Source organism: Felis catus, chromosome F1, assembly GCF_018350175.1.
Source record: "Felis catus isolate Fca126 chromosome F1, F.catus_Fca126_mat1.0, whole genome shotgun sequence".
In the NCBI taxonomy this organism is placed as follows: domain Eukaryota; kingdom Metazoa; phylum Chordata; class Mammalia; order Carnivora; family Felidae; genus Felis; species Felis catus.
Window position 1 is genome coordinate 12,365,822 of NC_058384.1, and position 23,151 is coordinate 12,388,972.

Below are 23,151 nucleotides of genomic sequence, written 5' to 3' on the forward strand. Positions count from 1 at the left end.
GATCAGTCAGCAATTTTATAAACCCAGAATACAATAAGGATGATATAATAAACATGACATTATGTAAGTACGAAACAGTAAATTTATACCTCTGAAATTAATTTCTAAGAATTCTAGGGCACAGCAATTCATTCAGTAAACTATAGCTTCTATTTGTGCCCTTTAATGCCTTAACAAAATTTAGGCAGCTCTGATAATATGGGCAACCTTTCTTTACTAGAATGAGGAATAAAAATTAAATTACACCCTAAATAAATAAAATCCTCAACTCAAACACCTCAACTTCTTTGGAAGTTGGAACTTTGGTAGTTTGGAGCTACCCTATTTGTTTCTCAGCGTTCTGCATTCCAAATTAATTCTTTTATAGAAAAGATAAAAAGGAATCGTATATTCTTGACTCCAAGTCCAGATAAATCTAAGAGTGCCCTTCCAAAGCTCCTACTCTAACACTGATTCAAAGATAGCAATAAGGAGCCAAAGAATTTCAGGTAACATTTAAACTACCAGAGAACAAACAGAAGACCGAGATGATCTACACCAGAGCACTTTGTAAGCTGTAGAGCATTATACCCAATTAGGTTATTAAATTATATGAAACCTTTTAGACCACAGTTATACAACACACCTTTCTGAGGTGCTCCTAGTAATGATGATAATAGGACTATGAGTAAAATGGAGTAGGTACTGGAACAAAGATGAGATCTAAGCACATTTATTGTTAGCACAGGTAATTTATGAACTTTCTGATTTTTGAAAGTCAGTTAAAAAACTGGCTTATAGACATTGTGAAGAAAGGTAAAAAATACAAAACCTCAATATCTTCTTATATATTGTTACTAAAATAAACTTTATTTTTTTAAGTCACGAGAAAACATAACATTGCTCTCCTTAGTGAACTAGGCAAAAATGAAATTGTGGCTGTGTGGCAGAAAATAGGTATCAGTAATGAAGAGAAGGAGAAAAAGAAATGACTAAAATAAACCATAACTTATTGGGCTATACCTGATAAGAGATATCACAAAAGCTATGAAAATAGTTTATATAAACTATTAGTATAAACTATTATTATAAAACTATGGCTTTACAATAATCCTGAGATAGAAACAAAGTACTGTCAACTTCACATTCCAGAAATATATCCACATATTAAATGCTAAGAATAAGATTCAGCAAACTGATAAACAATAAAAAAGCAAAGTCATTTAGAAATATGTAGTAGTGATTCAGCTTTATAAATAATACTTTCTCTGTGGGTAAATCTGCTTTCAGCAAAAAGCATTTTCATGATGGAAGAGGAAATTATTCAGCGACTATAATCACAATAATTTTAGACTCTAAAGAAAAAAATACTGTAACTAAAGGAGATACTAGATTCCTATTTTCATAGGACAACAGCAAGATCCTTTAAAAAAATAAAAGCAAAAGAGAAACACATATTTTGACATATTTAATAGTTTGAAAATATAGAAGGCAATACTAATGACTAGGAAGCAGCAAATGCTATTTCATCTTAAAGTGAGAGACAAGACCCAGGGAATCACAGGTGATTTAGCTTAACCTCTGTGGCTAAAAGCTACTAAGGCTGCTTTTATCGGAAACCCCCTACAGTTCCATGGAGACCAAAGACTTAAATAAGATGGCTCAAGCATTCAAATGAATCTGCAGTTTTACAAATTTACCTGATGTTTCTGAAGATACAACCACACACAATAAAAGACAAGAGGCTGGTATTATCTAAATTTTAATGACACATATCGAGAGAGAGAGAGAGAGAGAGAGAGAGAGAGAGAGAGAGAGCGCGCGCACGAGCGCACACAAAGACTCATTTAGTTGAACTCTTCATGGAAAATGAACTAGGTAAAATAATGGACTAAAATAATACAGATGGCTTGATCTGAGATCTTGATCTTTAAACTCACAGCAATGTAATCGCCCTTATCAAATGTCTACCATGTCATCAGGCTACAGGGATTTAAAAAACAACCATGAGGATATCTAATGATAATATTCCACTTCTCATATGCTTAAATTTGTTTTTTTTCCATCAGCTGTGGCCATTTCTAAACTTCGATATATAAAATATATATATATAATTCAGATCTCCCACAAAAGCAGAAGTTGTACATTTTAATTATAAAACACCTCAGAAAAATGTTTATGATTTTCATTTTAAGAGGTTAATGTAAATGAATCAATTTTGGGAATATAGTATAATTTTTTAGAAATTTGTCCTGAAGTTCTAATTATACTAAAACAAAGTTGAATACCGAGGTGGTTTCAGTTGTGGAAACTAGTAATCGATTCACACTGAAAACTAGCTATCAATCTTCAAAGCAAGAAACCTGATTCCAAAACATTCTGATTCCTGTTAACAAAAAAACTTATATATATTTTACATCATTTCACTTCATGAATATCTGAATATGTAAGGAACAGCTGCTTGCTATTACTGAACTAAGACATTCTGGTTGGCTGAAATTAATGATCTACTCCATCTGGTTTAAAACACAAAGCAGTATTTCATAACTACTGTAGAGTTTGGTTAGGAAGAAATTCATTTAACTTTTAAAGTAAAATATCAATTTTACAAGCTTCTAGTATCTATATCAAATATAAAAATAATATAGTTTATGGGCAATCTGCACAAAATTATGAAAATAAAGTGTGAATGAATACATAGCAGGGGGAAAAAGTAAGCCACCAATTCAGACATAATTACTTTGATGCTTTTTATATTCAATCTGCTACAGATCTTAATTAGAAATCCTTTCTTCCTCTCAACTAAATGACTTCAATGAAGTAATATTAATATTGGCAACAGTGCAACACTTCAAAAACCAGAATATGCAAGAGCTTACCAGTCTTTGTGCCAAACTCATCCTTGGAAAAAGTCAGTATAGCAGAATCAACAAAGTTATAATATATGCATGATTTATGTAAAAATTAAATTTTACCCTGAAAACACTAGCAGAGTTCAAAGGAAAAAAAATATTACTGTAAAGTGTCTAAATCTTCCCAACCAAGCAGAGTTTATTAGTTCAAGACTAAAGCAAACCCATGGCAAAATTAGACTGTGCAAATGAAATATGTTAGAAAACAAAACAGAAATTAGTTAAGTTACATATTTAAATGAATGCAGGATAGAGAAAAAATATTACATTTTCAACAGAGGTCAGAAACCTTGAGGATGTCATTTTAAGTTATACATTGTAGAAAGCAATAAACTAAGAGTAATTAATTTTCCTAGGTACAACCTTTTTTTCTGGAGAGCACATCCAAGACTAACTGGAAAAAAATAATGGTGAGTTAATAGGTTTGTATGGTGTGTATGGATGGTACTTCTGAAATCATTCGGAGAAGTCTATTTATATATCATAAGAAGTGCTTCCAAAGCTTGGGAATGAGCAAGGCTGGTAGACCAAAATCCCTATTTATAGCACACAAACTGTTTAATTTTGCCTTGGTTACCGTCTTACCGGAGTTATAGAAAAGGTCAGGTCTTTCGAGAATATCTCCTTCATGGATATACGGCTCAATTCGATCATCACCATACAAGTACTGCTCACTCTCATCCATCTGGCGGCTCTCTACCATCTCTAGCCACTGGGAGTTATGCCAGCGGAACTTTTCACTCTGAATTTTCTTAGCCCACTCTTCATCATATTCCTATTGAAAACAAAGAGTCAAGTAGTACTGCATAAGCTTATAAAGTTACTCCCTTGGCCCTCAGATAACAGGTTATAATAATAATTTGGAGATTCTTCATTTGGGTCACAGGAAACATTAAAAATACCCGTTCAGAATTATTCTATACAATAATCAATAAAACCAATTAAAGACGTATGTTAAAGGCATCTGTTTGAATTACCAATTGCGAATGGTAACGGCAAAAACTGGAAAAGTTTAAACTTCACAAATTCTCTATTACTAGAATTTAGGTAAGCAGTCAGACTTCAGCTCCCAAAGAAATCTGTGGCAATAGTTACCTTTAATGTTAGTTACCACTAATGATAGGTGGTTAAGCATCAAAATGGTATCTTTCATGATACCTTATTTTAGATAATACTTCTCAATAGGAAAGAAAGCACTTGAAAAGAATGTCTCCTAACTACTGAAATGGTTTGCCATTAAAATAACAGAATTTAATTTTGTTTCAACCACAAAATAACATGATCTTATTTAGTCATAATTGTTTCTTTAAATGTCTGTCTCCTCCTCTGATCATGAACTCCCGAGGAGCAAGACTGGCTTCTTCACTGCTGTATCTATAATACTTGTTCACAGAGAACCTCCTTGGTGAACATTTCTGATATAGGCAAGTTATATAGGCAAGTTATTATTAGCTACAGATCAACCTATCTAGCTCCCTACTTCTCCCAAAGACTGTAGTTATTCTGACTAGTGTATTCACTTAACAATGGATGGACAGTACCACTGATGGCATAGATTAAAAAAAAAAAAAAGATTTCAGGTATTTCTTGTCATTATAACTCTAGAGTCTTAGTTTTAAATTCCTCTGCCATATCTTTAACATTTTTGTTTATAGTTATCTAAAAGAGTTGGAAAGGTGCCAGGCAATAGTACTGTCCTCCAACAGTCAAGATGACCACGATAATTAACAGGTGGACCAAATACACATTGTAGTTAAATAACGAGCAATTTTCATAGAAAGCTGAGGCTCAAGTAAAAAACTGTCATCATAGAAGGAATTTCTGGGATGTCCTAATTATTAAGCTTTCTTTAAATTGTTTTCATGTTTATTTATTTATTTTGAGAGAGCATGCAAATGATCAAGTGTGAGTTGGTGAGGGCAGAGAGAGAGAGACAGAGAGAGAGAGAGAGAGAGAGAAAGAGAGAGAGAGAGAGAGAGAGAGAGAGAGAGAGAGAGAGAGAATCCAAAGCATCCTCCACACTGTCACTGTCAGCACAGAGCCTGACGTGGTGCTCAATCCCATGAACCATGACAGCGTGATTCAGGCTGAAAACAAGAGTTGGAGGCTTAATCAACTGAGCCACCAAGGTGCCCCTAAGCTTTCTTTTTTGATAGTTAAATATTAACATTCCTATTAGTTTTCAATCTATTTCCTAATATAATTATTTAAAATTTAATTGTATGAAAGAGCGATTATAAACATTATTGTATTTTATTTTAAAAATAAACATGTATTAATCCACTTGTTATAATTTCAATATTTAAATTGCTTAAGTTTTTACTCCGAGTTAAATCTACAATTTTAACCTACATTTGAAATTGACAATTTAGATATAAACAATAAATTCTAAATCCAAATGCCATCTTGTTGATATGCTTACAGTGAGTAGATCATATCGTATCATATAAATATGATAATTTATACAATCATTCATCTACTGATCACATGTAAGTTCTGATAAAATGACATAATACACATAAAGCATTTAGAAAATCTATATTGAAAACACTTAATGTTAGTCAATACTGTTAATTAATTGAAGAAGGTACATTAATTGAAGTACCTAATTAACTGAATTAGGTAGGTACTATAATTAGGTACTATTAATTATCGTCTTTTTACAAATGAGAAAATGAGCTCCAGAACGCTGAATTAACTTGATCAAGTGCACACTGCTAGCTGTGGCTATTACAGCTTGGTAAACCTTGGGCTAGCAATGTGAAAAAGGCAGAGGATAAATGAGTATTTGTCAGGGTCACTGTAGAATGGATTCTTCAGTAATGAGAATATAATAAATGAACTCCACAGTCAACTTTCAGCTCTAAGAGTCTATGAATGTGTTGAGTTGTTGACCAAGCAGGGATGGGAGAGAAGTGGCTCTGGTCTGGTTAAGTATATTACATAACACATTATATTCTCAATCATGTTCTCTCTGACCTGGCTGTACACGGAAGGATGTTAGGGAAAGAGGGAGTTGAAAAAATAATGGCACAGTTGTTACAAGCAGTTTCATTGGCTACAATTTCAGTGGTTCACTTTGGGTTTCCAAAATTAGACAGAATACTAAATTGTGCTAATTATGTAGTATGAGCAGTGTGATTAGCTTTAAAATAATTTAGCCCAAATGCTAAATATAATTTTGAACCTCTTTAAAATTCATGACTTCGCAAGTATACTTTTTGGTTCCCTATGTAGCACAGTGAATGTATTAGTTGCAAAGTTGGCTGCAAAAATATATTACTATCATATTAGAAGTGGCTAGATGATTTAAGAAGAATGATCACATATACTTACTGAAAAAAAAGGATGAACTTATTGTCTATTAAGGTAAAAAAATTTAATGCATAAAAAAAGGTAAAATGGTATTTTGGGGAAGAAATTCTCCATACTAATTGGCTTTTTTTCTAAAAGATAAGTTAGTTACAGGTCATCAAAACTCCCAGAATATGCCTTATAATATCATTATGCCTTATAATCCTATTAAATCTACATTAAATACTGGAGCTAATTTGATAGGTACTGTTTCTTTTGTGAGTACTAGTTTGTTTCACTTGGCAAGAGGTATGAAACTAACTTTACCTTTTAAAAATTTTTAATGTTTATTTTTGAGAGAGGGAGACAGAGCATAAGTGGGGAAAGGGCAGAGAGAGAGAGAGAGAGAGAGAGAGAGAGAGAGAGAGAAAGAGAGGGAGACACAGAATCGGAAGCAGGCTCCAGGCTCTGAGCTGTCAGCACAGAGCCTGACGTGGGGCTCGAACTCACGAACGGAGAGATCATGACCTGAGCCGAAATTGAAGCTTGACTGACTGAGCCACCCAGGCACCCTGAAACTAACTTTATTTTGATAGAAATATTTTAAATCTGATTATCTGAATGAAGAAGTGTTCAATAAAGATGACAGAAAGATGTATGACTTGATTGTTTTAATTTAGGTTCAGGCTTAAGGATTCCTAGTGTAAGAACAGGATATAAAACCTAGTCAAGTGCTCAAAACATATTAAAATATGGGGTTTGCTATTTCACTGAGTAAAACTTGCCTCTTACAAATTTCTGTGAAATGTTACAAAAATGAACATAATTTAAAAAGTAAATTACATATCCATAAAGTGTATTTAATCTAGTAAATAATGCTCTGCACAAGGGAAAAAAATCATGCTTATTCTAGGCATTACTATTTTACATGCTCCTCATAAGATTTCCCTATTCTAATAAAAGTACAGTAATAAATGTAGAAAGATGCTATTTTCTTCACAAATGCCCTGCAAACTTAAGCCTCTTATCACCTTTCAAGCTGAGAGCAATGTTCTCATTAATGAGCCTACACATACAAGGTTTAGTTTCTAAAATAAAAAAGACCACCTATCCACAGACTATCTATCTATTTGACAGAAGTCCATACACACAAACCAAAAATATCCATAAACATCTACAGCTAACTTTTGATACTAAAGTTTGATTTGTTAGTGTCTTGGGGAAGCTGATTTTCCAAGGCAGTGAATTGGCACAGACCTAGCACTAAATGTAATTAGACTACCTTATGTTAATCTGAATTCCTTTACAGTTTTCACCATATTTCTTTGGTCACTTTATGAGTGAATAAACTCATAGAACCAAGGCATATCTTAACATTATAATGCCCAAGAGTATAGCAGCAATGATGCAGATTATACTGTCATTTTATTAAAAATAAAAATTAAGTATTTTTGTACTATAAAACTATAGGTTCGATTTTCTATTACTAACATAATGATTAATGTGCAGATTATTGTTTACAGGATCGCAATGAAAACACTATGGCTGTCTTAGGTCTTTAGAAAACAACAGTTTCTCCCTCAGGAAACAGGAGACAAAATATGTTATTCTGTACCAAGCTGTTTAATCATTTAAGATATAGAAAGCTATGTTTTGCAGATGATCCAATGATTACAGATTCCTACTATAATGAATCCACTACAATGACAAGAGGAGTTTTCATGAGGTAACCGTTAGCAACTATGTGTGGCTTTTTGTCATAGATCATTGCAAAGAAAATGGCAAAAACCCTTGACCAACCAGTATGAAGCCCTTAAAATCTCAAGAAGTTATAACATAGCTTTTTGAAATATTTATAACCATAAAACTATTTCATTATTGAAAGCTGAAAATTATAGAAAAAAATACCCATACCTTTAGCTAGCTAGAATCCTAATACTCTATATACACTATCGGTTTTTGATGACTTTCTTAAGTCCAATATTAATAGCTAACTTTAGGGAATACTTTTTAAATGTATTTTTAAAATTTAGAAGCTAAGTATGAGACATTATTAATATGTAGTACTTGTACCATAAAAGTTTTCTCTAGTTTGTGATAATATGGCCTTAGGTATTTGAATGTTTAACAAATACAGCATCTTGGAATGAAGCATGGAATGAGGAACACAGTATTTGTTTAAATAATTGATTTCTCCTTTTCCTTAATAGTCAACATTAGTGAAAATGAGATAGTACTATTTCACAACTAAAATGCTGGGTTTTGATTTTTATGTTTCTGAAACACTGATTTTTATGTTCCAGATTACTTTCTTTTCCTTATTTCCTTCTCTCCTTTCCTTCCTTCCTTCCTTCCTTCCTTCCTTCCTTCCTTCCTTCCTTCCTTCCTTCCTTCCTTCCTTCCTTCCTTCCTTCCCCTCTTCCCTCCTTCCTTCTTTCCTTCCCTCCTTCCTTCTTTCCTTTCCTTTCCTATTCCTTCCTTCCTTCTTTCCTTCCTTCTCTCTCTCTGTCATCTATTTATTTATTTTTGAAAGAGACAGAGAGAGTGTGAACAGGGGAGGGGCAGAGAGAGGGAGAGAGGGAGAAACCTAGGTAGGCGCAGAGCCTGACACAAGGCTCATACCCACAAAACGAGGAAGTCATGACCTGAGCTAAAATCAAGAGTCGACGCTTAACGGACTAAGCCACCCAGGCAGGCGCCCCTATGTTCCAGATTTCTTAAAAATCAATTATTTTAGCTTATGCCTGTTGAGAGTCTATTTAGTACTAAATTAATAGGCTTGGACAGTGGTCCCAAGAGTTTTAGATTTCAGGAAAGTTTCAAAAACAAATTTGGGGGACTGATGTTATATGTAAATCAACTACTACCTATTATTGACTTAGAGAAGAAAGACCATTTTAAGACTATAAATGTAAGAAAGACAATCTCAAAATGAAGATCTACCTATCCAAGACAAAACATGTTAACAACCTTATATTTGTAACAGCTCCCCAGCCCTAACATCTCTCTCTGTGTGCCCCTCCCTGGACCTCCTCTCACTATTTTTTTAATTCCTCTCTCTCCCATTTTAGTGAAAACCAGTAAAAGCTTTATCATGCTCCAATGGATCAGCACTTAGCTATCTTCTGTATCTAACCTCAATGAGTAGAGTTCAACAGCCATGGCAAAGCCAGTTCCTTTGTGTCTCGGAGTCTGAATTTATAGGAATTGATGGTATTACGGTATGGTATAGAACAAAGAACAGTGGATTAGGAATCAGGGGACTTGGGTTCTATTTCCAGGTCTGATACGAACAACCTTCTAAAGGCATTTTAATACCTTTTGGTCTCAGATTCTTCATTTCTAAAATGAAACAAATCTAGGTAAGATTTACTAAAGTTCTAACATTCTATAAACAAAAAAATGTATGATTAATACCCTTATTTCATAAAGCTTTTGAAATAATTATCCCCCCAAACTGAAGAATACTGGCAGTCTAAGGAGTTTATTTTTAAAAATTAACTATCAACTCTAAATGAATATCCAGTGTCAAACATTTAATAAATACAACATATATCAATTAAAATCTATTCTCCCTAACCCCTCTCACACAAATCCCCTTCCCTCTTAAATATCCCCTCCCCCCACCCCCCCCATTGTCAGGAAATAACTGGGAATTCAGGGATGTTACTGCTCAACCACAGCCAAGATACGTCATAAAAATTTATCAAGCTGTTGTGGAAATACACCAGGAATACAGCTATTTTTTCTTCATTTTTGAAATACTTCTTTTCACAAAAAGGGTACCCTGATAGCCTTGCTCTGAGACTTGAGTTTGTCTTGTATTTAAAGGTACACATGCTTTTTTATTTTCTTCTCAGCTCCTGACATGATCTTAAGCACTCAGTTTCCATAAAAACTACGTGTCATGAAAGACTTATGGTTTGATTTTAAATGGAATGTGCCATCCTTTTTGAAGTCCTACATCATTTTGTTTACTACTTAACCATAGAAACATTGTGAAGCCTCACCCAGCCTATTATCAGAGCCTGTTCACTATCAGAAAAACTCTTTGTAACTGGCTTCCGTCACACCTTGTATCTGATTAACACACTATAGGATAACATAGAGCTACATAGATCTGCTTTGTGTTCTAACACAGCTGATGGAAAACAGATTTTCCTTTCTCCTTTAATGTGACAGCCCCCTAATTGAGAATGTAATATGGTTTATTTAATACACTTCTTCATACTAAATTAAAGCAGATCTAGAGTAATTTAGTTGCTCATTAAGGTTAAGGTAATAGTCGCTAAACAGATGCCTTTTATATCGTAGAAAATACTTACCCCAATGATATGTATAGGATAAGTAAATATAGATATACACATAATTAAACACATACATAACAGAACTGTTGACTTTTAGGCACATACTACCTACTTCTCAACAGTACTATCCCAAGTTTGTCCTTTAGTCTTGACTATGAATGACATTTTCTAACCAGACCTCAAATATAATGCTCTCTTTGACCTCTGTTTAAAGTGCTGGGGAGGCTCATCTGTGCAATATCATTTCAAATATCATGTTCAGTCAGGCCACAAAGTTAAAGATACAACTAAATGAAATTTATTTAATTAAGAAATAATGATGTTTATCTTTTGTACTATGCTTGGGTTCTTTTGAATCCAGTATTGCCAGTCAAAAGAAAACCACACACAATAAAGCAACAACATGCATAAAGCTAGCAAGGAATACATATACATTGATACACATACGATCACATTCATATCATACATATATATACTCTATATTCTAACGAGCTAGAAGAACATCCTAAATTTATGCCTTTCAGGTTTATACAATATAAAAATGAACTCCAAAAGAGGGCTAACCAAACTTATCTCTCTAAACCCAATTTGATATATAGAATTGAGAAATAAAAAATCTCACTTACAAATCCGAGCCAATGAAAACTGGTACCAAAACTATAAAAGAAGCAAGAACCAACTCCACCTGTTCTGGAAAGAACACCTCAGTAGTTTTCTGTCAACTACTCACTTAAAAATTCTCTGCTCTGTGCCCGTACTCAACCTGTAAGTCAATTAAAACTGACTGCTGTCTACCCATTTTACCCAATCCCCACCCATTCCCTGCTTTTGAAAGCCTGCCCTGAAATAACCTGAGTTCTAACCCGGTTCTAATCTAATCCTATGAAAGTTTCTCCAACTGTCCCTTACAAGATGTCATAAGACATCTTTTTAAACTGCTTTCCCTTGATGGCAAGATTAATAAACTTCTGTAGGACACAGGCTGGCCTGGCAATTTTTGTGGGGACCATACCAATTGATGTCTTAGAGTTTATATGTAAACCTACAATGGTTTATCTCATTTTAAAACACCAGTCTTATTAAATATAATTGACTATCCAGGAATAAAGACAGCACCTAATTTTTCAAGTTTAAAATACCAAAACTAGATATTAATTCCAGGTTACTAAAATATACACAATTTGCCCATGATCACAGACTTACTAAAAGAGAAAGGGCTGTCCTTCAAAATCTCAGTGACACAAACTTGTGTTAGTATCAGATCACAGGGGCCTGTGGCTGGTCAGAAAGACAACAGACATTAATCCTTTACCAGAGAACCTAGGGACATCCCTTTTCCCATAAACACCTTGTAGATACAATGTACCATTAGTGCAGAACATCTTTTGATAGGGCCATAGAGTAGTACCGCTCCTGGAAGGCAAGTTCACCTCTGGATGACAGTACCCTGTATTCTCTAGAGTCTAGGATGTAAACTTTTGTATTCTAGGGACTTTGTGTTGCTGAGTTTTATATTCCCAGTGCCTTAGTGTTTTGACACAGTACGTCCTTAATAAACATGTATTAAATGTTTTACAACCCAATAATGTCAGGGGAGGGATTTTTTTTTTTTTTTTTTTTTTACCAACTGGGAAAGAATTCCTGAGGTCCTCAAATGCTTCACGCAAAGTTGAGGAAGTACTTAAGGATAAAAATCTAATTGGGGTTTTAGAAGCTCTCTATGTGTAGAGGGTTCTGTTCTTCCCTTCAGGATTCCCAAGGCTTGGAAGAGAAGAGACAACGATCAACTGCCATATATCCCCTTGGAAAACGAAGCTAGGCTCCTCTCCTTGTGTCCCTACTCACTGCAGCTACTCCAATCCCTGCCTCCCAAAGCTACACGTAAGGCCTAGTCAGACAGGTGACAACTTGCTCGTGAGGCCATAGAGACCACATCACCAACCATATAACCCTCCAGGTACAAAGAGTACTACCACCCCACCTCTGTTTTAAGTTGCCAATTGAGGGATTAGGCCCAAATTCATTAAACAAATCATCACTAATGTAACATTTCCATAATTTGGGGGGGCAAGTTCTTTACGGCAGAAGGCATATTTCCCCAAGCACCACAAGGTATCGAATTTTTCTTAACTATTCCATGTTGTTCTGAGTAAAAATGAAGTTTGTTTTCTTAAAGATAAATTGCCTTAAACTACAAATATTCTTTTTCTTTTCTTTCTCTCTCTTTTTTTCTTTTTTTTTTTTTTTGATTTATTATTGTTCTAGAACACAGCCATGCTGAGAACACTAGGATATCAAAGCCTAGTGGTGAAAAGAATCTTAAGAGATCATCCACTCCCATTCTAGGCAGGTTTCTAACTATTTCAGAAAGTTGGTTATGTAGTTATTACTAATGCTTACTGGATGGAGGCTTCACATTCTCCCCTTGGCAGCTTATTTCTAGTGTTTCATCATCTTTGCTGTGTCTAATCAAAGTTTCTCCTGTTTTGAATTAAGCCAATTTCCTCTTGTTTTACTCTTGAAAAAGATTCAGGACAAGCAAATAGCACCCTGAGTCATGATCAGTAATAGAGTCTGAGCTCAAAGAACCGGACTGGCAGCTATGTCTCAAGTGAACCTGAGAAGCTGTCATTTTACTGATGCATTAAAAAAGCCCACTCCTCAAATTTCTCCCAAATAAGGAGGCCTCGACAGGTAGGAGTGTCGCTCTGGTCTGAGGTTAGCCGATAAACTGAGTCCAAATTAAAATAAGTTACTGCAGATTCAGAATGTGGGTAATTTAACAGATAAGGCACTTCTACACTAGAAGAGGCAGATTCCTGTTTACCACACTGTCCTAATCAAGGCCTTTTGGTTAATTACCCTATTTAGAATTGCTGTGACATGGAGCTTTAAAATGCCAAATTCAGCCATTTTGTAGAATAATCTTAAAATATAAATAGTAATATTAATATATCTGGCCAAAATACATACTCCAAATAATTTTCCACAGTTAAAATCCAAACAGTGAACAGATTATTTTCCGATACCATTTAAAATATTTAAATGGACAGAAAATAACATAGATAATTAACCGTACCAAGGAAAGAAAATGTTGGTCCATGAATTTAATCAACATATAAACTTCTCGGGGCACCTGGGCAGCTCAGTCAGTTAGGTATCCAACTCCTGATTTTGGCTCAGGCCGTGATCTCATGGCTTGTGAGTTTGACGCCCGCATCGGGTTCTGTGCTGACAGCTGGAGCCTGTTTGGGATTCTCTGTCTCCCTCTCTCTCTGCTCCTCCCCCATGTGTATGTGCACGCACACGTACACTTGCTTTCTCTCAAAAATAAACACACACAAAAATTAACTTCTCAACTAGGTCTGAGTTTTGGTCTAGTTTGAACAAAACAGAGAGTGACCATCATGTAGTAGATGCTTCATATGTATTTTCTCTAACCCTAACAATAACTCACTAATCCTCAAAAGTGTCATTGTAAACTGAATCTTCAAAAAGTTATAAAATGTCTGAGATTATTCAGTAAGTGAAAGAACTAGAATTAGTTGTATTCTAGATGCAATACTCTATTAGACCAAGTTGTCACATCATAGAGGCCAAAGTTGAAGATCAGAACCCTTACCCAACTGAGAAGGGGAGAAAAAGTTCTGAGAAATGGTGCAGTTCCTTACTATCAAGCCAAAACTGAACCAGGGCCTGGACACTTATACGTGTATAGTAGCAGAAACGTAAGGAAACATTCTTCCAGCAGGACGCGGGGTGTTTCTAGCCCTTTTATCATCTATATTAGACTACTTCTTTCCTTCTAAGAAACTCAGCTGTGAATATGACGAAGTTGGGTAGCAGAGCAGGACTTTTAAATCATATAATTCACACACAAATATCTTTAAATATTCTGTTTAATAAGTTTATTATTTCTAAATATCTTTTTAGACTAAAGTTTCCCAATGTGTGAAATGAAACAGTCGAAAATTACTTGGCATCATATCAAGTACTTACTTTGTTAAATCTCGTGTAGAGAGTCATAGAGTGATTAGGTGAACCTTCAGAATACTTATTCAAATTTTTGTTATACTAAGTCAAGTGATCAGACGGCATCTTAGGGAGCCATATATAGGTAGCTGATATATCAGCAGTTTCATTTTATTGATTGTTCTTCTTTAGAGGCCTTACCAACAAGGTTCTTTATGAATATAATAACCTAAAATAATTTTCTTTCTGATTTTACATTTTTAACTCTGACTAGGATTTATAAGTTCCTTTAAGGACAGTAAGATCAACAAAGTAAAATGAAGGTTAAAAATGTTCATTGGATTTAGAAAAATGAAGGCCAGGTGACTTTAGTGAGCACCATATCAGTGCAACAAAGGAGGGAGAAGCTAGAATTCATATAGGTTGAAAGGTGGATGAGGGGAACTGAAGAAATGAAGGAAGTAATATGTAGACAGTTTTTTCAAAACATTGGTTCTAGAGAGAAAGAGAGAGCTAGGACAGCCATCTAGAATAGAAAAGAAAGGTAGACACAGGGTGGGGAAAATTCCCGTTTAAGATGAGAGACTTTACACGGAATTCTATTCCTGAAATCATTACATATTAATATATTAACTAACTTGGATTTAAATTTAAAAAAAAGATGAGAGATTTCAGCCCAGAGTTTAGAAATTATTGGGAATAAATGTTTTTATATTCATACTTTATACTAAATTTTTTAATAATGAGACTGAGCTGGCATTTTGGAACTATCACAAATTTACTTTCCATACCAAACATATCTAAACATTACTGCCTTCCATCTACTTTTCTCAAATAAGACCATTTTAAAAGTATGCTAAAGGCATTCTCTAACAAACTGACATCTCTTTCCCTTCTTCATTGCTTAAGGTAAGATAATCACAAATAGAATTTGAGGAAGTTTTTTCTTACACTATCTACTTTATACACAACACTAAATTTAGTGATCTACTAGAAAATAGTATATGAGCCATGAAATTATTCCCTAGGAAAATAAATATTCTCTATTCATAAACCCTGTCACCAGGGGTCTACATGTATGAAACACCTTACTGGAATAAGGATTTAATATGCAAAGTTTCCTTATTTTAATTTAGAGATCAAAGCTAAAAATGTCAACATACTCATTTAGTTTTAAGCCAGTAATGATATACTCAGTCCAATCCGAAAAATAGATGACATCAAATAAGATGAATTTTGAAATAAAATCCAGGAAATTGGCAAGGAAGTACCTGATAGTGACTGTCTGATTTCATAATGAAATCACTAGCATAAATGCCAACTTAGAGGACTTCTACTAAAGTTGTTAACTGATTCTTTAAAATGTTATTCTAAGGCGGGCCAGGGTGGCTCAGTCGGTTAAGCGTGCGACTATTGATTTTGGCTCAGGCCATGATCTCAAGGTTCATGAGACAGCCCTGCATTGGTCTCTGCGCTGACAGCCTGGAGCATGCTTGAGCCTGCTTACGATTCTCTTCCCCACCCCTCCCTGCTGCCTGCTTCCTGCTTCCATGTGTTCTCTCTCTCTCTCTCTCTCTCTCTCTCTCTCTCTCTCTCTCTCAAAACAAACAAACAAACATTAAAAATGTTATTCTGATCATTTAAAAAGCTTAAGTTAAACTTTGAAAACTACTGAATAGGGTATATTCAAGAAACTTCTTATCAAGTGAGCCAAAATAGAAGGTATAAATCCAGTTCAAAGAAGGAAGCACTTTGTGTATGCCACAGGTGAAAAACATTTAAAGTAATCTAGTGTATGGCACATCCCAGGTGCAAGGCCCAAGTCCAGGCAGAAGACTAGGTGGTCAGCAGGAGCATGACTTCTGAAAAAAGTCTGTACAGAGAGCAAGTTTCTAATCCAGGACTCAGATCACCCTTCTGATTATATTTCTTCAGTTATACATCCTTTCAAAACTTCTAAGGTCATGAATAACATGATTTTTGTATGTTTCATCATTCCAAAGCAACTGGCAAAACAAGTGTATGCATATGACAAAAATCAAAGCACTGAAAAAATAACTGATATAACATTTGTCTTATTAAAAAAGTTTAATAGTCAAACTGCAAAACTGACTATTAAATTCTGGTAGAAATTCTCATCAAACCCCTGCTCCAATGTAATAACTTCTCTGAAAAACAAATGATTGTGAGAGACATGTAGACCTCTTCAAGGAGCCTAAAGGCTGAAAGCCTTTAATCATTTTTTAATGATTAAAATATGAATTTAATATCACTGTATTTTCAGAGACTCATCAAAATACAAATTTGCATTTATATTAAATGCCAAATTCTAAAAAGATGTACAGAGTTTTCTACCAAATAAAGACTATTATTACACTTTGCATAATTAGAAGAATTACTTACCGCTATAATATCTAAAGTATTATCACAGACCTTTCGGATTTCATTATTTTTATCATGCATCAGATCTATGAGATACGCTGGAGCCTCTGAATAAAAGTGGTTAAAGATGCAAATTGTGTTTGAGATTGAGCCTATTCAAGGATATTAGAAAAATCTCACATTTCTCTAAATTCAAATTGCCCCGGGAAATCTAACTTCAAGTTTTAAAATTGAGTCATCAATAAAAGCTGACCATAAACATTTAACATTTCATTTCATTTCATTAATAGAAATAAGAAAGAAAAAAAACACTAAATAAAAAAGGGTAAGGAAAACAGAACCAGTAAGTCTCAGAAAGTACAAGGCCATCTTTTTGAAAATATCTTCATGAAAATAACTGAAGAGGGAGCTCCAGAGCCACACAGCTATCTGTTAAGCTTTCCTGAGAGAGCTGGCTCACCTAAAAGTTCCAGAAAATTAATTTCACATAAAAATAACAACAGAAAAGAATCACAGTCAAATTTTGTAGATGATTATGAGAAAAATATAACATTTTCACATAAAAGATGAAAGGTGTAACCCAATACTTCAAACAGAAATAAAAGAATGTAAGGAAGTAGAATATATGCATAGGAACAATATATATCAAAGTTAGAGAACTCAAAGAAATGAAATAATTCAGGAAAGAACCAAAAATAAAGGTAAAAATAATTCCAGATATATAAGAACTAAATTTATAGTAACACATGAGTAAATAAAAACAGATAAAACTCCGAGAGGAATGGAAGCTAAAAAGGAAGAAAACATGTAAAATTTAAAAACAAAAAAGAGAAAATATTAGAAAATGACTAATTATTTAAGATAGGCAAAGAAGATCCAACATAATAGAAATTCCAAAGAAGACAATAAAAGCTTTTAATAAAAGAGAACAAATACTAAAAACTAAAATTCAAGAAAATTTTCCTGAAATTAGGGGAAAAAAAAGACAAAACTATATACTGAAAGATCACATATGATACTTGGAGAAATCAAGCAAGGATGATGAATACCAACTCAAATTCTAAAGCTATTTGGCTTTAAAAATACAGAAATGCTCCTCTGGTCTTATTGGCCAAAATATCAAGTCATTTATAAGGGAAAAAAGAGTAAATTGTCATCAGACACTGACAGCTATCAATAATTAGCAGACTACAGACGGCACACTGTCATCAATTCAGGCAAGAAGACAGCGGAAAAATACCTTTGAGTTGTGGAGAAAAATAATTGGCAATCTAAAACTCCATATTCTGCTAGATGATTATTAAAGAGAACATGCTAGTTATTTTTAGATATATTTTATTATTCATAGATACTCATTTAGCAGTATAAGAGAACATAATTATGAAAGGAAACTCAGAGAGATAGAGAAATGGAATTCAAGAAAAAAAACAGCAAACAGGGAATAGGTCAACATATTCTAAGTCTTGAGTAAGTACTAGTTTTTAAAAGGCAATAGTTAAAATAATAATTCAGTTTCAAATGTTAGAAAAATGTTACAAAAATGAGGTGAATTATTACACTATCACATACCCTGGAAGATGCAAGTGGGGACGTTAGACTTACAAGTAGAAGAATACAGTCCTTTAAAACTGGAGAGAATACATGTTGAAATTGGGTTTAACTCCTACAAATAAGTAGGGGAAAACAGAGGAAAAACAGAAAACTCAAATTAACAGAGAAACCCCAATGAATCCAAAAAAGGCAGTGAAGAAAAACTTCTTGATCTCCAATATTTACAGCCGATCTTTGTTAAAATTGTATTTGAAACAGAAGCTGGGTGTTTCCTCCAAGAAACTCTAGCACACATGTACACAAGCAAATGACATTCTTTGCAGCACTGATTACAATGCCGAAAAAAATTTTATCAAGTTTCACAGCAATTGCAAAGACAGAGGTTAACCCTAATCTTCTACTCATTGGTGCTACTTACTATTTTTCTCAAGGGGAAAAGAGGATACATTTAAAATGTAGAAAAAAATACAGAATAATATATTCTCAGAGAGAATCTAAAAGGACCAAGTCAAATTTGACTTATTTTCCCATGCTGCCATTGTTGGGATTGTATGAAAATTATTACAATAGCATTGGTTCTCAATTTCAGATTCTCAAGTTCTATGCATTGTGCAGAGAGCTATTTTTAATATCCCAAACATTTTAATATAAATCATATGTTGACCTAATATAAGTCTATACCAGCCTTCTTAAACATCAAGTTTCTTTCATTCTGTTTAAAATTATATCAAATAATGTCGATCATTAATCTAAATTTAAAAACGGGAAAAGGAAATAATTATATAATAAATCTTCACTTAAAAATTTAAGGATAGTCAAAATCACGATAAAGTAGTTAAAATTATGGTGAAATATTTTAATAGTTCCTAATTATATGACAAAAGACAACAAGACATATTTAGATATCATTGACATCAACAAAAATCCCAGCTTTTGGACACCAAAACACTGGGCAAAAGCACTCTAGCAATCTTTACAATCTCAAGGCATGGATGAAAGCATTGGATCTAAGTAGTATTCCTTGATGCTTTTGTAAAAATTTTAAATCAGCAGATCTTTTCTGTCCCATTCCTTCCATTTTCAACATGTTATATTCGTCAGAATAACTATTTAAAAAGTACTCTTCAGATTCAATGGCTTCACAGAAATTGAACTTGGGAGAAAATAAAGTTACACTGACAAGAAAAATCAAATGGAAGTGGTCTTAATACTGTGAACTTTGACAATAAGGTACTGAGAGTACATTTTAAATAGATAGACTAGGTTAGAGACACTTACTCACTATGCACTAGCACTTGGTAGGTACCATAAATACTTAATTCCTTAGTCTTCAAAAAAACCCTATGGCGTGACATGTAAACAAAGGTCTCCTTCAAAGAAGTTACCTTAGGAAAGCTATGCTTTCACTTTCATATTTTCTAACATGTGTTTCTTATAGTGTCTTCTGTAGTTATAGAAATATTCTATTATAAAATATCATTTCAGATTCGCTCAACCCAGAAAAGCATATTAAGGTTTCCAAGAAGACCCTGTAGCAAGAAAACCTGTTTAATTCAGTGTTTTCCATATTCATTTATCACAGAACCTTTTTTCATGAAGCAACTATTAATACAAAAAAAAAAAATCCCTGGAACACCACTGGGGAGAAGGAATTTATTCTAATGTTAATACTGCTCAAAAGAGTGTATCTAGAATTTATTTTCCTGAGTCAGTTTATAAGCCACATTTAAAAAATATTACTTATGATAAAGGAAGCTCTCTCTAGTTAAGGCAAAACAGTGTTTGCATTATTGATAGCCCATACTGAAATCAACATTTCTGAGTTTAGACTTGTTACTCAGACTTGACTCTCAGAGACTCCAGTAATTAATCTCAAAAACAAGGCAATTTTCTCCAAAGATGATACTTAAAGCATGTGTCATTGACTTTGAATGTAAGATCAGAGGACTTTAAAATAATGTTTTCAGCGATGGCTCATCATCATGCAAAAGAAAAAAAAAAGTCTTCCAATGTATTAATTTTAAAATTAATTAATTTTAGACACATGTGTTCACTGACCTAAGTACTACCCACATGCTAGGTGCTATGTTAAATTCTGAGTATAGATAAAGATGAGGAAAACAAAAGCTTGTCCTCGAGCTTGAAGAGCTCAAAACCTTTGGTAAAGACAGGCATATAAATATACAATTTAAAGTTCTTTACTGGAGGTGAAAATAAATTACTCCTACTGGGAAGGAGGGAGGCTTAACTGGATTAGAAAGGCTTAACTTTAAAGATGGCTTATAAATCTACCTTTAATGAGCTGGAGATTATTAGGTAAAGAAAGAGAGAAATGCATTTGAGGTTGATAAGGCACACGAAGAGGCAAGAAGATGGGTCCTATCTGATAAATGATGAAAAATTTGGGTGTGCTAAGAGAAAATTGTGCACTGTAGAGTTAAAGGGGGAACTCTAGAAAAACAGATTAAGGTTATCTTAAGTTTAGATTTTTCACATGGGTAAATAAGTATTTTACTAGAGGAGTTCAAAAGTAGTTTTTTTTTGGGGGGGGTACACAAACATGCAGATGACCACAATAACACACACACACACACACACACACACACACACACACACACACACACACAGATGCAGCTTAGCTATCACTTCTGCTGCCAGCATTATATGACATCCCCCGACTCGGTTCTATATATATCCTTGGATATACATATTCTTTCCTGCCCAATGCATATACCTTTATGGCATTGCTACACTGGGTTATAATTTAATATTTCTTATTTACTTGTCTGTCTCTCCAATTAGACTATAAACTCTTTGAGTACAGGGACTGACTTTTTTATAAATCTAGCACTTAATACACTATCTGTTAATGATTAGAACTTGGCAGATGTCTGCATTATGAATGTCCAATTATGTGTCATAAAAGAGGTAGCAGACACAAAATGCTCAGCTACGAGACTGATGGATGGTATTGTTATTATCCACTGTGAACACAGAAGGAGGATACAGGGGAGGATGTTGGCATTATCAAGTACCCTTTTCAATGCAATAATGATAAACTCTCACTTATTGAGTATCTCTGTGTGTTGGAAATAATTACAGGCACTTTAAATCCATCAGTACTTATAACAATCATACGAGGCAGGAGATGTTCCCATCATTTTTATCAGATTATGGTCATTTTATAGATGCAAGATTTTATACTCAAGGGAGGTTAAATAACATATCCAAGGTCCTGCAGCTTGTAAGTGGCAAAGGTAACTTAGAATCCGGGTTCTTTGATTGTAATACATGTAACAGCTCTTTCAACAGGTGGAAGACATCCAGATGGCAGTTAGAAACAAATGCCTGGGACTCAAGAAAGAGAATTTGAAGATACTAAATACTTGGCATATAGTTGGTAGCTGAAGCCACGGGAATAGATTTGTAGAGTGAACACGGTAAGATTGAAAGAGTACTAAGAATAGTACCAGGAACATCTGATAGTTAAATTATGTTAACAGAGAAGAAAGTTCTGATATGTTTGTTAAGTTCTTAGGAATCACAGCCTAATAAGTTAATAAAATCGCTTGTGCTATTCTACCTGTACTCTGACTTGGGGTCAAGAGCTTCCATGAAAAATAGCTTGCCCTCTGAAATTATTTTGGGGCTTGGTATTTCCCACATCATTTGAACATTTGCTAGGAAAAAATATGTAAAGATGCATCTTTTCTGAATATGTGAAATGTCATTATCTGTCGTAAACATTAAAAGGATACGTGTTTCCTTGATTATGACATCTCTTGTGGCTTGGTGAAAAACCATCTGGTAGAAGACATAAATTATCTGACACACAAATTCATCATCTTCTTGTTGGGCTGAAAGGAAGCAGAAAACGTCAAATAAGAGAATTCTATAGTTCTATACAAAAGTGAAATACATCGATTGGAATAGTGGAGAATGAGAAAACTAAAAGGGACAGGAGACAAGTAAAGGGCAATCAATTTAAGCTATTTATAATATATGGGTGGCATATATCATTTATATCTTTATTTAGATATTTTTCTAAATTCCATGATGATGATCAGGAAATTTTATAACACATTTTCAGAAGTTTTAGTAAATTTGGTTATAGTTAGACTACATAGGTAAAATTACTTTGAAATACAAAGATAAAACTAAGATTTTGTAAAAAAGAAATTATATCTGCTCTGAGTTTACATCAGACTACTTGAGATGGTCTCAAAAGATCAGGCTGGACTTAGGAAGCACTGAAGGACAAGACTGGTGTAAGAACACACACAGTACCAGTGTTTCTCTGTAATTAATTCTCACCAGATTTTGCCTCCAGGTATAAATACCTTGATTAAATTAACTTCTATGGCCCTAATGTGAAATGGCGACACTTACCAACACTTGTTTTTTGTCCGTCGTAAGAATTTTTTAAATAATTCTAATTTATGAAATAAATCTGGTTCTATATTTTGTCTGTATAATGTTGACTCCTCATGAGAAAAACAGTTCTTAAAAAAAAAAATCACACCTTCTAAATTCTAAGGTTTTGGTAGAAAAACTTATAAAAATTTTTTCTAATGTTTATTTATTTTTGAGGGAGAAAGAGAGACAAGAGTGTGAGCGGGGAAGGGGCAGACAGAGAGAGGGAGACACAGAACTTGAAGCAGGCTCTGGGCTCCGAGCTGTCAGCACAGAGCCTGACGCAGGGCTCGAACTCACAAACTGTGAGATCATGACCTGAGGCTAAGTCGGATGCTTAA

The 23,151-nt window shown here is 34.0% G+C and overlaps 2 protein-coding genes across 18 annotated transcripts in view; both read right to left on the reverse strand.

The window, feature by feature from the left end:
* SELP (selectin P) overlaps positions 1–23,151 on the reverse strand; it is a 1,134,746-nt gene that overhangs the window by 288,879 nt on the left and 822,716 nt on the right. The window lies entirely within an intron of this gene.
* The window catches only part of KIFAP3 (kinesin associated protein 3), a 174,705-nt gene that overhangs the window by 33,357 nt on the left and 118,197 nt on the right, over positions 1–23,151 (reverse strand). For all 6 annotated transcript variants that reach the window (XM_019821595.3, XM_011290890.4, XM_045049120.1 and 3 more), the window contains 3 exons: positions 22,156–22,254; positions 16,868–16,953; positions 3,477–3,666 (listed from right to left, as the gene is read on the reverse strand). In XM_019821595.3, the coding sequence (XP_019677154.1) occupies positions 3,477–3,666; positions 16,868–16,953; positions 22,156–22,254 (375 nt within the window). The remainder of the gene's footprint in view (positions 1–3,476; positions 3,667–16,867; positions 16,954–22,155; positions 22,255–23,151) is intronic.